The sequence below is a fragment of the Acomys russatus genome, chromosome 31 (genome assembly GCF_903995435.1).
Source record: "Acomys russatus chromosome 31, mAcoRus1.1, whole genome shotgun sequence".
In the NCBI taxonomy this organism is placed as follows: Eukaryota; Metazoa; Chordata; class Mammalia; order Rodentia; family Muridae; genus Acomys; species Acomys russatus.
In genome coordinates this window covers 4314256-4327747 of record NC_067167.1, presented here as the reverse complement: position 1 = coordinate 4327747, position 13492 = coordinate 4314256, and the positions used below count along the sequence as shown (strand labels likewise).

Genomic DNA, 13492 nt, shown 5'->3' with positions numbered 1-13492 from the left:
AGTGGAAACGTGGCCAATAGCGGGAGTCCAAGAGGAAGGCACGCGGCTTCCTCAGGGGGCGTGGCCACATGACGTCAGCCCTAGGGTGGGGCGGAGCCTCTAGAGAAGGCTTAAATTAATGCCCCCCCCGCAGCCTGAGAAGTCCGCGTCAGGGGGCGGGGTCGAGGGGTGGGGCTTTCGCCTGGTGGGCGGGACCTCGCAGGGTCGGCCGGGGACCATGTCTGCGCCGCCGCCGCTGCAGATCCGGGAAGCGAACGCGCACTTGGCGGCCTTGCACCGGCGCGCGGCGGAGCTGGAGACGCGGCTGCTGGCGGCGGAGCGCACGGTGCACGCGCAGGCCGAGCGCCTGGCCTGCCAGGACCAGCAGCTGCGCGCCGCCCTAGACGAGCTGGGCCGCGCCAAGGACCGGTGAGGCCCCCCCACCCCACCCCCCCAAGAGGCCCGGCGAACTTCCCAAGTGAGGCGGGCGGGAAGGGCTGGGAACCGAGGGCAAAAATCTTCAGAGCACTAAATGCCCAGCTTCGCAGCACTGGGAAGGTTGAGGCCGGAGGATCAGGAGTTCGGGGCCGGCCTCGACTACATGGAGAGATTAAACCCTGAGCTACATGAAAGCCTTTCAAACTGTTCAAACGGAGCCAGCTGTCCCACAAGGCCGAGTTCTCTGGTACTGCTCGCCCTGGGGGTGCAAGAGTTTTGTGCAGCCTGAGGATCGGAGGTGTTTGTTGGGTAGGGGCCACATCGGTAGACAGGGCTCAGAGCACCCAAGGACCGTGATGTCAGCACCTATACAAGAATAGTCAGAGCTGTGACAACCGTTTGGAGCCAAGAGGAAGTACTACTGAAGGACACACCAAACTGGCATTGCTTTGTTTTGGGGAGACAGCTGGCTTTGAAGGCACTATGTAGCCTCTGATCCTCATGTCTCCACCTCTGGAGTGCTGAGATGACAGGTGTGGGCCAGGCTTGCTGTGGGGATGGGAGTGCTTTACCAACGACGTCAAGATGGCACTGTGTCTAAAGACCACTGAGACCGATGCAGAACTCGATCCCATAGGGTAGAAGGAGTGAACCAACTTGAAAGTTGTACCCCGACTTCCACATGAGTGGACAAGCACGCAAATAAAGAAGTACTGAGGCCTGGCGTGGTGGTGCATGCCTTTAATCCCAGCACTCGGGAGGCAGAGGCAGGTGGATCGCTGTGAGTTCGAGGCCAGCCCGGTCTAACAAAGTGAGTCCAGGACAGCCAAGGCTACACGGAGAAACCCTGTCTCGAGAAAAAAAAAAAAAAAAAAAAAAGTACTGGAGGAGGGGACATAGGGAGCCTCAGAGGGTTCCGGAGCGGGTAGCTATCTCCCCAACTTCTGCATCTCCTATATGTAACTACCTCATTTGGTCCTTTCACCAGGGAGATTTCTGCCCTCCAAGAGCAGCTGCTGAGCTCTGAGGCCGCTGTCCGCAGCCTTCAGGCCACAGTGGACCAGAGGGACCAGACGATCCAGCAGCTCCAACCCCGGGCTGACCTGCTGCAGGATATCGCTCGCTGGCGGCCACCCCTGGCCTCGCTGCTGGCCACCCTGGAGGAAGCCGAGGGACTGGGTCCCTTACCGGCCAGTGAACCAGGCCAGCTGCTTCCTGATGGTCCTGGCCCACCCCTGGGCAACAGCACTGGGGGGGAGGAAGAGGAAGAGGGGGGCCAGGATGAGCCACAGCCTGCCATGTTTGGGACCACGGTATGAACTGCCCTGTCCTGAAGAATCTCAGAATGTGTGGCCAAGGCCCCCGGGAAGTCACCAGTGTCCTGCCTGGAGGGGACTTGGGACATTACTGGGATCACATCTAAACATCACAACAAATGAAAGGCCAAGATCTCGCTTAAAGCAACTTTCCCCCAGTGCTCGAGTATCTGCTGCATTCAGTTGATTTTAAATAGTTTCAGAAACAAATGAAGGCTGGAGCAGGAGCTCAGCTGGTAGAGCACTTACCTAGTGTGCACAAAGCCCGAAGCCAGGTGTGGTGGCCAAGGACACCAGTCATCTCACGGGACTAGTGACATGATGGGTGGCGGCTGACCCCTCATCTCTGGGTCTGACTTTGAAGCCCCAGTGTTTCCTGTTTGAGACAGGGACCCATGTAGCCAGGTCCGCTTCAGACTTGCTGTCTCAGGAGGGTGACCTGGAGATGTATCGGGTGCCAGGCTCCTACCACAGGCCCTGCCTTTGGGGTTTTTGTTTGTATGTTTGCTTTGAAATGGGGTCTCCCTCTATAGCCCAGGCTTCCCTGGAACCCACAGTCTTTTCAAATACAAGTGTGAGCCATCATGCCTTGTTGATAGGAGTCCCCTTCCTCCAATTTTTACTCTTACGCCTCCTGTACCGTCCTTCACTGGGGAGGAATATCTTTATTCTTCTGTGTAAGGAGACAAATCATTAACCTTGGACCTATTCCCCTTAGCTCCATCCTTCCCTCTAGGAAGGAGAGGTAGGTTGAGAAATCATAACCAAGAATGCCTCAGCCTTTGCCCCAAGCCTGTGCCCGCCACCTCAGTGCTTTCTCTCCATTTCCACGGTCAGTTCCTGGATACCCAGGTTTCTCTCAAATATCCCCTTCTGGGGGAGCCTCTCACCAGCACCCCTGCAAGCTAGACACAATCCTACACTGTGATTGGTTGGTCTGTTTGTTTGTTTTTGAAAGCATCCTAGTCTTGTGTAGCCCAAGCTAGCCTCTTAACTTTTTCTGTAGCTTGGGCTGGCTTTGCATTTCTGATCCTCCTGCCTCAGCATCTCTAGTCTGAGGATGACCACTCACAGCCCCAATGGGAAGACAAAGGCTATGAAGCAGGCATTTTGCCTTCCTTCATCAGTGCCTGGCACAGCCCGGGAGGCCCTGCCATAGCCAGGAGCCTTCTGGACATCTGATGAGCCAGCCCTTTCCGGGTCACTGCGGACAATGGTGTTTTTGTTCTAATTCTTGTGATACCCTAAGAGAATCTATTTTTAAAATCCTGGTTACTATGCTGTCTAGGGCCTAAGATGGTGAGAAGTAAGATGAAGGGTTCCCACACACACCCTTGCATCCACCTGGCTGGTGTCTGTTGAGTTTCATGGTCCCTGCGCTCAGGAAATTGTCCTTGAGCAGCCACCAAGGAGAAAGGTGGTGGCTGTCCCAAACGGAAAGGCCGCTAGCTATCCAGTCTCTGCTTGGAATCTTACAGGGACCCTTAGCACAGACAGACAGAGGCCCATTTTATCCTGGGGAGGGAGGGAAGAGGGAGCTGTTTGTACCGGGCTAAAGGCAGGCTAGGGCCTGTCTGCACCAAAATAAACCAGGTATTTCTCAGCCTGCACGTTTTTTTTTTTTTTTCCTTCCTTCTGTCATGGGGACTGGATAGGATGCTGCTGGGCCTCGTACAGCTGAGGGTGTTGGAGTCAGCCTTCCTGCAGCCTCCATGCACAGGCTGTTCCCAGGGACAGTTGAGGAAACATGGCCCAAAGACGTGAAGGGAAACCGCTTCTCTGCCTACAAGCCCAAGGCCACTTCCAATTCAGAGGACAAGGAGAGTATTGAAACTCACATTACCCAATCTTGCCCTTCAGCCCCTCGCTCAGGGGTTCTAGGTGGGGACTGTGATGCTGGGATTCATCCCTAGCATACTGTTTCTCAGACTTGTTTGCCATGGGTTGAGACCCTGGTTTCCACCTCAGCACTTTGAAAGGCAACACCCGAGCAGCTGTAGGAATTAATTGTATTTTATGTCTCTCTATAGAAAAGCAGTGGTGCCTCGGGTGTGGCTCAGCGACACTTGCCTGGCATGCCAAGGCTCTGGGTTCCATTGGCAGTACAAAAACCTGAAAACAATGAAGTATTTCTCTGCTACTTGCCAATGTTTGGAGCGGAGCAGGCCACCATCCGTAGGGTAGCACAATGTCACTTCAGTTTCTCATTAACTGAGCCATGACAGTGGTTGGCTTGCAAGCCGTGCATAATTTTCCTTTTGCCTTTGAGAGTTTCACATAGCCTGGAACTTTTTTCTTCTTCTTCTTTTTGGTTTTTCGAGACAGGGACTCATTCTGTAGACCAGGCTAGCCTCAAACTCACAGCAATCCTCTGCCTCCCAAGTGCTGGGATTAAAGGTGTGCGCCACCACTGCCCAGCTAACCCGGAACACTTACCCCTCCATCTCCTGAGTGCTTGGGATTATAGCCATGTACCACCAGGTCCCAGTTTTTAGTTTTTGAAGATGAGGTCTCAACCTGTAGCCCAACTTGGCTTCAGACTTTCAGCTTTAAGTATCCCAAGTTGATACTTCTGTGCCACCATGTCCAACTAGCCCTAGACCGACTTTATCTAAACTGCCCCATGTAGTCCGAATGGGGCAGCCATGTGCACCAAGTGGCAGAGGAAACAAAGCTTTGTCTTCAGCCAAGCTTGAAGCTACTGTGGCCACAGGGGTGGACAGTGGGTCTGTGAGTCACAGCACACAGCCCTTCTTGGCTGGCTAATGTGGGCTGGTTACAGTTACAGCTGGGCCCCTCCCAGTCCCCAGAGCCATACTGCCTAGCAACAGCTGTGCCAGGCAGGACGCACAGACCTCCCTGGAGCTCCACCAGAAGGACTCAAGGACACAGGCAGGTCAGGTTGAGTGCTTTCGGGAGCTCTGCTTAGGCTGTGTGGTGTCCCCAGCTCGGTGCCAGGACAGCTGATCAGAAACTGAAGAGTTCTGTCCTCCTGCAACTGTTCATTTGCACCCATAATGGACGCCGTGGACATCACCATGGAGAGGCTGAGGGCCCAGTGTCTGTCCAGAGGGGCTTCAGGCATCCAGGGCCTGGCCAGGTGAGCCCTCACCCCCAGTACTTCCAGCAGCTTCTGGCCCAGTAGTCCGCATCCCTCTAACCCCATCCTGATCCCCAGGTTTTTCCGCCGCCTGGACAAGGATGGCAGCCGGTCCCTGGATGCAGGAGAGCTGAGGCAGGGTCTGGCACAGCTGGGGCTGAAGGTGGAGGAGGCAGAGGCAGAGGCACTGTGCAGGCGCTGGGACCGTGATGGCAACCAGACACTGGACCTGGAGGAGTTCCTTCGGGCACTACGGGTAAGGCTGGCTTCAGCAAGTGAGGGGCCGGCAAGGGGTGCCGGCTCTTGCACTCATCACCGCACCCTCTCCGCAGCCTCCCATGTCCCAGGCCCGGGAAGCTGTCATTGCAGCTGCCTTTGCCAAGCTGGACAGGACTGGGGATGGTGTGGTGACTGTGGATGACCTGCAAGGGGTGTACAGTGGCCGGGCTCACCCCAAGGTGCGCAGTGGAGAGTGGTCGGAGGACGAGGCCCTTCGTCAATTCCTCGACAACTTTGACACATCTGAGAAGGACGGGCAGGTGTGTGTCTACCTGGTGCCTTCCCTCAGGGCAGTGTCCCTGACCTGGGTCCGCCTCACAGCCTGCCCATCCACAGGTCACACTGGCAGAATTCCAAGACTACTACAGCGGGCTCAGCGCCTCCATGGATACAGACGCCGACTTTGTGGCCATGGTGAGCAGTGCCTGGCGCCTCTGACGTGGCAGCCCTCACCTGCCCAACAGCTGCCCTTAGCCTAGTCCCTTGACCCACCTGGATCCTGTCACCACTGTCCCAGGGGGCCCCAATTAGACAAAGGGAAGGGGATGTGTGAGAGTGGAGGCTGAAGAACCGGCTGGACCAGGTCTCCTGCAGGGCCACCCACTGGCCTGGCAATGGCTGGATTGATCACTGACCCCAATCAGGGGCCCCACGGCCACACCCAGCCTGTCTGGCTGCTGGGTGCAAGGAAGGCTGGGGCTTTAGTTAAAAGTTTTAATGCAGTTCTCAAATACATTTCATATGACAATCTTACATAAATGTTCCAAAACACATGGGCGACGTCTGGATTCACTTGTCACTGGCTGGCTAAGGCTGGAAGCAGTGTGACCCATCTGCTGGGCAGCCTCTGGTGTCCTTGCTGGCTCCCCAGGGGTGGCCTGGCCAGAGATGGAACCACACAGTCCACGGGTGGGACCTCCTCTTCTGGCTGGGCACAGGACAGGCCTTTTCAGAGTCTCTTTGCCTCTCAGGGACCCTAGATGGTCAGTTACCTCAGGGCTGTGCTGCACTGGGCACCTGTTAAGGGAGATCCAGGTAGTGTGGGAGGGCAAGAGTGCAGGAACCCTCCTGGGTCCATCACCTGTGTCCAGACAGGTGTTCTCAGGTCCAAACACAAGGGAGTCCCTGTGGGCGCTGGGCGTGGCCCACAGGGACATCACATCAGCTCAGCTCACAAACAGCTTTGTCCATGGCCTCCAAGGCAAAACCATCAGAGATGTACGAGATGCATCTGCCTGCCATGTGGCTCTGGCAGACTGGGAAGCTGAGCAGACAGCAGGCCGCTCTCCACAGAATGCTGAGCCCCGAGTTCTCAGTGTCACTACCCAGGGAGGGACACCATGAAGCTGGGTAACCAGGTCAGGTCTGAGAGCCAGTGGAAGCTGTGACAAGTGTCAATGTGCCATTTCGATCGGAGGAGGGCAGGGAACGTTCTTTCTGCTCATCAATATGATGAGGTCTGAGTCCCAAGCCGCATCCTGGCGTCCCTATCTGCTGCAGAAGGGACACTCGGATCCAGCCTGCGGCCACCCTGGCAATAGACACCACCATGACGCGGCCTGCGGGGAGGGGCGGACGGCAGACAGACGACAAAGCAACAGCTTGGCACAGTAGCTCCGCCGCTATGTGCTCCCGGGAGCCTGGCCATCCCCTTCGTCACCTGTGCCTGTGGAAAAAACAGGTCCCTCAGTGTCAGCACACAGCCACTGAGGCCAGCTGGGGTCCCTCTCACTGGCCCCATCCTGCTCACCGGGGCCCGTGACAGCCGAGGGAGCGAGCACAGTATCCTCATCACTGTCTTCCTCCTCAGTGGCTCGGGTGGCTCCTGGCTCTGGTGGGGGCGCTTTAGCCTCTTGTTCCTGCTCAGCCCGGCTACGCAGCGCTAGGATTCGGTGGTGAAGTGCAGCATACAGCTGACCTGTGTCCTTGGAACTGGCCTGGGGAGGCAGGGTGTGAGGCAGTGTGTGGCTAGCAGCCAGGCTGGGCAACATCTACACAGTAGGCCTGACAAGGGACTGCCACCACCCCATGTGCTGCTGGCTCCTGGAGTTAGGCAGGACAGTGCGGTTGGAATGGGGCCGCCTTACCTCTCTGCGTGTGATGTGCAGTAGAGAGGGCAGCATGGTGCATGCATGACTATTAGGATCACCCAGGGGGAGTTTGTGTTCTTCCCTGCCCACTGCTGGCATCAGCACAGTGACCAGAGCACAGCTCAGATGCCACCTCTGCCTTCCCTTGAGCTCACCGAGATCAGGAAGACCTTCACACCCTGGTCCTCGGCATCCGTGGCTGTGATGCGGATGCTCTTTTCGCTGGCCTTGTCCATCTGCATCTGTGCCCACAGCTTCGTGTTCAGGATGAGCCGCAGGCTGCCCTGGGTCCGCATCACTGCAGCAAGGAAGCTGCTTAGCTATACCTGCCCCAACCTGCAGCCCACGTCTGGAGGGGCATGGGGAGCCACGCCCTTTTGGAAGGGGCTAGCCTGGAACAGGGCAGGAAGGGTATGCTCTCACAGCACCCTCCTGAGATGGAGACGGCTTGCTTCCACCTGAGGACCAAGCCCAAGCCCATCACGTGTGTGAGGCAGCTCTCCCCACCTAGTCAGGCCTGTGGAGTTGTCCGCACCCAGGTGCTCATTGGAGGTTCTGAGAATAAGGGTCACAAAGGTGGACCCTGGCTTGCCACCTTCTGTCCATAGAAAAACCACAATTTCCCTATACCCACAGGGAAGAAGTGACAGACGGTAACTACCAGGCAAGCACTGTAGACATTTCCACTAACTTTTTTTTTTTTTTTGAGGTGGAGTCTCAGTAGCCTGGGCTGGCCTTGAACTCACAGTAGTCCTCCAGTCTCAGCACCCCAACTTCTGGGCTGAACTTTTAAGGAGAATGTAACTAAATGGAAAGAACAGACATGGCAGGCTCAAAATGGAACAGGCCAGCCTGGGCTATAGAGTTAGGCCATTTTCACACAAAGTCCCCTAAACAGGAGGAGGGCACAACAGCTCTGATACCTGAGCAGCCCTCTCTGTTCCAAAAGATCACAGCCTAGGCTGGGTCTCTGATCTTGTTGGGGCAAGGTCAAAGCCTGAGTCCCAAGCTGACACTCCTCCCACCCATCTTCCTTCCTTCCTCCCTCCCAAGCTGCACTCATTTCTGTGGGTAATTTAAAGGCTGCTGAAGACGCTTGAGCAGGAAGTCAGTCTGGAGGAGCAGCAGGCCCTGGCCAGAGACAGGTGTAAGGCTCATGGTGCAGGACTCCTGCTCACAGCCATGCCCCAACTGTGCAGCCCACATTTCTGGTTCTGGCATGACCAGTGCCTACCTCTGGGAGGGTCTGATCTTCCCCAGAGCTCACCTAGCCGGGACTGTAACGTGCCATCATCGGTCGACGCCATGTCATTGAGCCTGAGAAGTCCCCGGCCACGCTCCACCCATGACTGTGAGGGCTTGTCGAACACAAACAGCTTACACTGGATCTGTAACACATGGGGTCAGTGAGAATGCCCTTTGCACCCCACAAAGCTGAGCTACCAGTGAGTGTCTGACTACCCCACCTAGCAACTAGGCCCAAGGGCTGAGTCCAGGACACTGAGGACGGTGGCCGGCTTTGTTCTCTTTGTCTACAGTCATCTATTTGGTGGTTTTGGTTTCTGTGGTGCTGGGAATTGAACCCAGGGTTCCTGCACACTAGGCTCTACCACAGAGCCATGCACTCAGCTCAAGTATGTAAACAGGGGTAACTCTGTAAATACAAACCCAAACACAAGAGGGATGCCACAGAGTTCCCACTGAAGGAGCACTGGGTACTCTGAAGAGATGCTGGGCTGCAGGGAAGCTAACAGCCTTGCAGTCGTCCGTCCGTCCTCCCCACCTCCACCCTGCCCACCCAGAAAGCAAGCACACGTCCTCACAAATAAGCTTGTGTCAGACTGCTTGGAAGAGCCTCAAAGCCAAGAGGCCAAGTGTCAGCTCACTGACACCGCAGTCAGTCCCTCTAGAGTACTCCTCACACACACTCAACACAAGGACACTGTGCTCAGTGACAAGACCAGGCACAGAATACTACATCCTGGCAATCCTTCTGCCTCAGCACACTGTGTGCTTAGCCTCACCTGCAGCACGTTGCTTTCTGCCTCCTCTCCTGTAATGACCTCCACCTTCTCCAGCAAACACGTCCACGCTGTAGCCTTGGTGTAGGCAGCTGCTGACTCGGCCAGCGACTCTGCACAGCAGAGGGGACCCAAGAAAGATGCACAAGTTAGCAGGCCTGGGCCTCCTGGGGACCCAGGGAGCCCTGCCCTGGTCAACAGAGCATGGCTACTCACCCACCACCCGCCACTTCAGGCCACACTCTCCTGTCCATAGGACCACCGCTGTCCCCACCCGGGCACTGGGAGTCTCCCCTGGAGTGTGTGCAGAGCTGCACCCTACCTTTCTTGGGGGCGGCCTCCTGGGGTGATGACTCAGACCCTGACTGGGCATGTGGAGTCTCTCTGCTGGCATCTGAATTGGCTTCATTCAGCTTGGGGGGGCTCTGAGGAAACAAGCGTGCCAGGGCGGAGCTGCTGTGGGTGCTGAGGACAGAGCGAGAGGCCCAGCAGGGATGGCCACTCAGCACTTCCCGGAGGCCTGACTCCTGCGCCCTGCAGAGCCTGTCCTCAACAGCCATTCCATTCCTAGGCAGGCCCAGCCTCTCAGGGCCGCAGGATGCCACCTGTGTGTAGCCATCTGGGGTAGCTCTGTGACACCACACTGTGGCAGACCAACAGGAAGAAGCTGCAGCATGACTATAGAGTGGTCGGAAAGCAGGGAGTGTGCATGCGCCTGCTATCCTGGTTGCCCCCGTCCTGCAGAAGTGGCAGGCATGGCTGGCTCTGTGGACAGGGACACAGGGCACCTGTCTCAGTGGTGTAGCTTTGGGGCCTCGAGTGCCACAGCTGATGTTCATCCCAGCTGGCCCTGGCCACAGGGAAGCCTGTGTCAGTGGACAATAAAGACAAGAAGGGTGGCAGCAGCCCCTGTGGGCTACCGAAGCCTTTAACAGGTGGAGCTGGTCTTTCTCTCACCCCTGCACCTGAATGTCCTTTCTTATCCTGACTGTACAGAAGACATCATGTCAGCCACAGGCTGTGTGTCCCCCCCGAGTGGGAACAGGCACTAGATAACAGTGCCGGGGCCACTCACCAAGACGCGCTCACTCATGTTCTGGCCAAACACAAACTTGGTGGAGGCGTCAGCACTGTGGGTCGAGTTGTCTGTGCTGGAGAGGAGTGGTGCTGTCAGTGTGGCACCTGGTGTGCACCACACACGCACATGCAGTGCAGTGCAGCGAGCCACAAGCCACAGTGTGCCTGCCTCCCTCCCTTTTAGCACGCGGGCGCTCTGCTTCTCCAGATGGAGGTCCTGGTGGCATGTGCACACTATGGGAGAAGACCCCACCTGCACACCAGTGTCCTCACCTGGAACTGATGTACTGTAGGAAGTAGTTGGTCGCAGCGGGTGTTTCTGAGCTGGGATGTGTGGCGCTGTCTATATCTGCCACATCGGCATTCTCATTCATTAACTGTGGAGACAGAGAGAAGCAGGCTACTCGTGTGGCCCGTCTGACAGGTGTCTGCCAAGTCCTGCTCTGTGAATGTCCTGTGTATGGTGTGCAGCTGCCACCAACATGGCTGCAGGTGATACAGCAGTTACAACACAAAGACAAGCTGTGTGTGGTGGCACCCGCCTTTAACCTCAGCACTGGAAGGCAGAGGCAGGAAGACCCCTGTGAGTTCAGGCCAGCCTGGGCTGCACAGTAAGATCTTGTTTCAAAGATACAAGAGTCTGGTGTAGGCCCCCACACTGGCCATCACAGCACTCGGGAAGCCAAGGCTGGAGGATCAGGAGTGCAGGGGCACCCATAGCCACACAGTGAGTTCAAGGCCAGTTCAGAACACATGAGACCTTGTCTCAAAAAGCAAACCACAACAAGTCAATCACGAACTCACTCTTTATAGTTTAGGTCTTGGAAAGGTGGTCTCAGGGAGCCTAAAATTCTATGACTTGAGGATCAAGAGCTCAGTTCATCCTTGGCTACAGTGGATTTGAGGCTAACTTGGGCCACATGAGACACTATCTCAAAGGGGAAGGGGTTCTTAGCAGAATGAGGACCCTAGACAATAAATATTTGGGTAGATGTGTAACTGTCACGGGCACCCCGGGCTGCACTTTCGTTCCACTGCCCCACACGCAGCAGTCCAAATACCTTCACTCTGTCTCTTAAGTTCTGTCCAAACACAAAAGCCTGTGGGGTCACCTGCTCCTCTTCACAGTGCTCCTCCTCCGAGGCACCACATGAGGTGTTTTGAGGCACTTTCTCCTACAGAAAAAGAAAAATCATACTCACAAGCAATTGTGCCAGAGTGTTCATAAGCCTATTAAGTCAGCCAGGTACTCTGCTGGTATAGGTGCTCTTAGAGAAAGGCCTGGAACCCCAGAACTATACTGTGGGCCCAGGGACCTGAGGGTTTGGGATGGTGCTAGGCCAGAAGCCTGGCAGCTGGCCAACACTAGCAGTCCTCTGCCTCAGTAGTGCGTAGGGAGGTAAAGGATGGCTTCCAGCTGCACGGCAAGGTGGAATGACCTTGTGGAGACCAAGACGCAAGTGCACGCTCTTAGAGACAGGCTGGCTTTAGGTCTGGAGGAGCAGGGCTGTCTATCCAGGTGGATACAAAGTGGATTTCGACTACTATAGCCAAGGCTCAGGTGCCTCAGAGAGCCTGCACTTGGGGAACTCCAGCCCAGGCACCAGGGCATTGGCCATCAGAGGGTCTAGGGCACGCCACCACACGTTGGTGCCAGCACACCGAGTCAGTACCAAGGGTCCATGAGGCAAGGGGATGAACGCTCAGGATGCAAACCATCAGTGGCAAAGGGCAGACACAACAGCTACCAAGAAGCAGATCAAGTAGCAGGCACTGGAGCAAACACTGTGGCTTGGTTCACAGAGGTGAGATCCCGCTTCAGAGATGTCACAGGCCACTCTCACTTCCACCTCAAGGCTTCCTGTACTGAGTGTTTTATACACGTTTACATTTTTTGCCTCACCCCCATCCAATTACGTGTGTGTGTGTGTGTGTGTGTGTGTGTGTGTGTGTATACACACACAGAAGAGTAAAAAAAAAAAAAAAAAAAAAAGAAAAAAGAAAAAGAAAAAAGAAAAAAAAAAAAAAAAAAAAAAACAAAACCCAATTCCCTGGACTGTTCCTTTCACCATGCAAATCCCTGAAATCCAACCTAGGTCTTTAAGTTTGGAAGCATTTTCAACTCACTGAGGCCTCTCACTGGCCCTTCTAAATGCTTTCTTCTCTTAAGTACAGGGACCCCTCACCCATGTGGCCTGGACGAGGGGAAATTTGCAGTGCTGCCAAGACAACTCTAGTGGTTACACATGGAGGGTACTGTGGGGGCTGCCTTGCAGCTCCAGGAGCCCCTACATGTCTGGGGCAGCAACCTGCAATGGTGGGAAGGGTGGTGGCACAGTTCTGAGTTCTCTCTTAGGCTGTTGAGAGTTTAATAGTCCCCACTTGCTTGACACTCTATAAATCTGGCTCTATTCTGACACTGCCATGGCCCTGTGCCTACCCAGGGGGTGTGGCTTGTGTGCACTATCCTCCATATCCCCTTGGACAACGTTCCCCGAGAGCCAGCCCCTGGGCCTGGCATGGCTCCGCAAAGGTTTCTCCCCACAACATGGAGAATCCTGATCACAGGGTTCAAGGAGTTCCAGAAGCACCCCGTCTGACCTGTATGTCACCAGGTAGCTCTGCCTCCTAGCCAGTGTCCTATCAGAGCCATGATCCCACTGGTCAGCTGGTCGGCTATGTGTTGTCAGTGTCATGAGTTGGGACTGGCTGAGAAGGTAAAGGTCCTGCCTGCTCTTGCCACATGAGCAGAGACAGCGAGCACGGCACACTGGCCCTGGCCTTAATCCTGGGCCTGCACAAGGCTGACTGCCCAGCACCAGTGTATCCCAATGGCTCCTCTTTGTGGGGACCTTGTCATGGAGATGCAGCTACAAAAGTCACTAGTGGGCTCTCTGGCAGTGGGGCCCATCCAGACAAGTGAGTGGCTGGCCTGTCAGTGTCAGATGTGCAGTGGCTGGCCTGTCAGTGCCTGGTGTGGTGTGCAGAGGACCTTCAACAGGCCCTGTGGAAGTGGGTAGGTCACAAGGCACCACCCTTGCAAAACACCGAGACCCCTGGCTCTCTGCTGTGGTCTCCATACCTGCTTATCTCACAAGCACTCCATGTGAAGTGGGCTAGAATCAGCCAGAGGCAGCAGAGCCAGCACCATGCTGTGAAACTGTGAGCCAGTAAATCTTCTGTTTCTGCAAG

At 55.7% G+C, this 13492-nt stretch overlaps 3 protein-coding genes across 4 annotated transcripts in view; 2 read left to right on the top strand and 1 right to left on the bottom strand.

Annotated features, from left to right (window-relative positions):
- Positions 1–192: 192 nt before the first annotated feature.
- Positions 193–2053, top strand: Vmac (vimentin type intermediate filament associated coiled-coil protein). Its single transcript, XM_051139661.1, has 2 exons — positions 193–408; positions 1406–2053. Exons 1-2 carry the CDS (start codon positions 218–220, stop codon positions 1734–1736), a joined length of 522 nt encoding a protein of 173 aa, XP_050995618.1. The 5' UTR covers positions 193–217; the 3' UTR covers positions 1737–2053.
- Positions 2054–4626: 2573 nt separating this feature from the next.
- Positions 4627–5720, top strand: Caps (calcyphosine). 2 transcript variants are annotated; one of them, XM_051139942.1, is made up of 4 exons: positions 4627–4833; positions 4912–5089; positions 5166–5372; positions 5434–5720. In XM_051139942.1, the coding sequence occupies exons 1-4, from the start codon at positions 4751–4753 to the stop codon at positions 5548–5550; spliced, it is 585 nt and encodes a 194-aa protein (XP_050995899.1). In that variant the 5' UTR covers positions 4627–4750; the 3' UTR covers positions 5551–5720. The 2 variants fall into 2 exon arrangements, with proteins under 2 accessions (XP_050995899.1, XP_050995900.1); XM_051139943.1 differs by having other exon boundaries at positions 4633–4833; positions 5449–5720.
- A 151-nt stretch (positions 5721–5871) lies between these two features.
- Ranbp3 (RAN binding protein 3) overlaps positions 5872–13492 on the bottom strand; it is a 39745-nt gene continuing 32124 nt past the window's right edge. Inside the window, exons 9-17 of the mRNA XM_051139944.1 lie at positions 11362–11475; positions 10574–10677; positions 10299–10374; positions 9546–9648; positions 9227–9336; positions 8470–8590; positions 7358–7500; positions 6863–7049; positions 5872–6778 (exon numbers count right to left, since the gene is read on the bottom strand). Coding sequence (XP_050995901.1) covers positions 6735–6778; positions 6863–7049; positions 7358–7500; positions 8470–8590; positions 9227–9336; positions 9546–9648; positions 10299–10374; positions 10574–10677; positions 11362–11475 — 1002 coding nt within the window. The 3' untranslated portion in view covers positions 5872–6734. The remainder of the gene's footprint in view (positions 6779–6862; positions 7050–7357; positions 7501–8469; positions 8591–9226; positions 9337–9545; positions 9649–10298; positions 10375–10573; positions 10678–11361; positions 11476–13492) is intronic.

What these genes read in the sequence shown, in the direction of transcription:
- Vmac (XM_051139661.1), top strand. Translation starts at nt 218, where the DNA reads ATGTCTGCGCCGCCGCCGCTGCAGATCCGGGAAGCGAACGCGCACTTG. An exon ending in CTGGGCCGCGCCAAGGACCG is followed by an intron (nt 409 to 1,405) that starts GTGAGGCCCCCC and finishes TCCTTTCACCAG; the next exon opens with GGAGATTTCTGCCCTCCAAG.
- Caps (XM_051139942.1), top strand. Translation starts at nt 4,751, where the DNA reads ATGGACGCCGTGGACATCACCATGGAGAGGCTGAGGGCCCAGTGTCTG. An exon ending in AGTTCCTTCGGGCACTACGG is followed by an intron (nt 5,090 to 5,165) that starts GTAAGGCTGGCT and finishes CCCTCTCCGCAG; the next exon opens with CCTCCCATGTCCCAGGCCCG. An exon ending in CATCTGAGAAGGACGGGCAG is followed by an intron (nt 5,373 to 5,433) that starts GTGTGTGTCTAC and finishes TCCGCCTCACAG; the next exon opens with CCTGCCCATCCACAGGTCAC.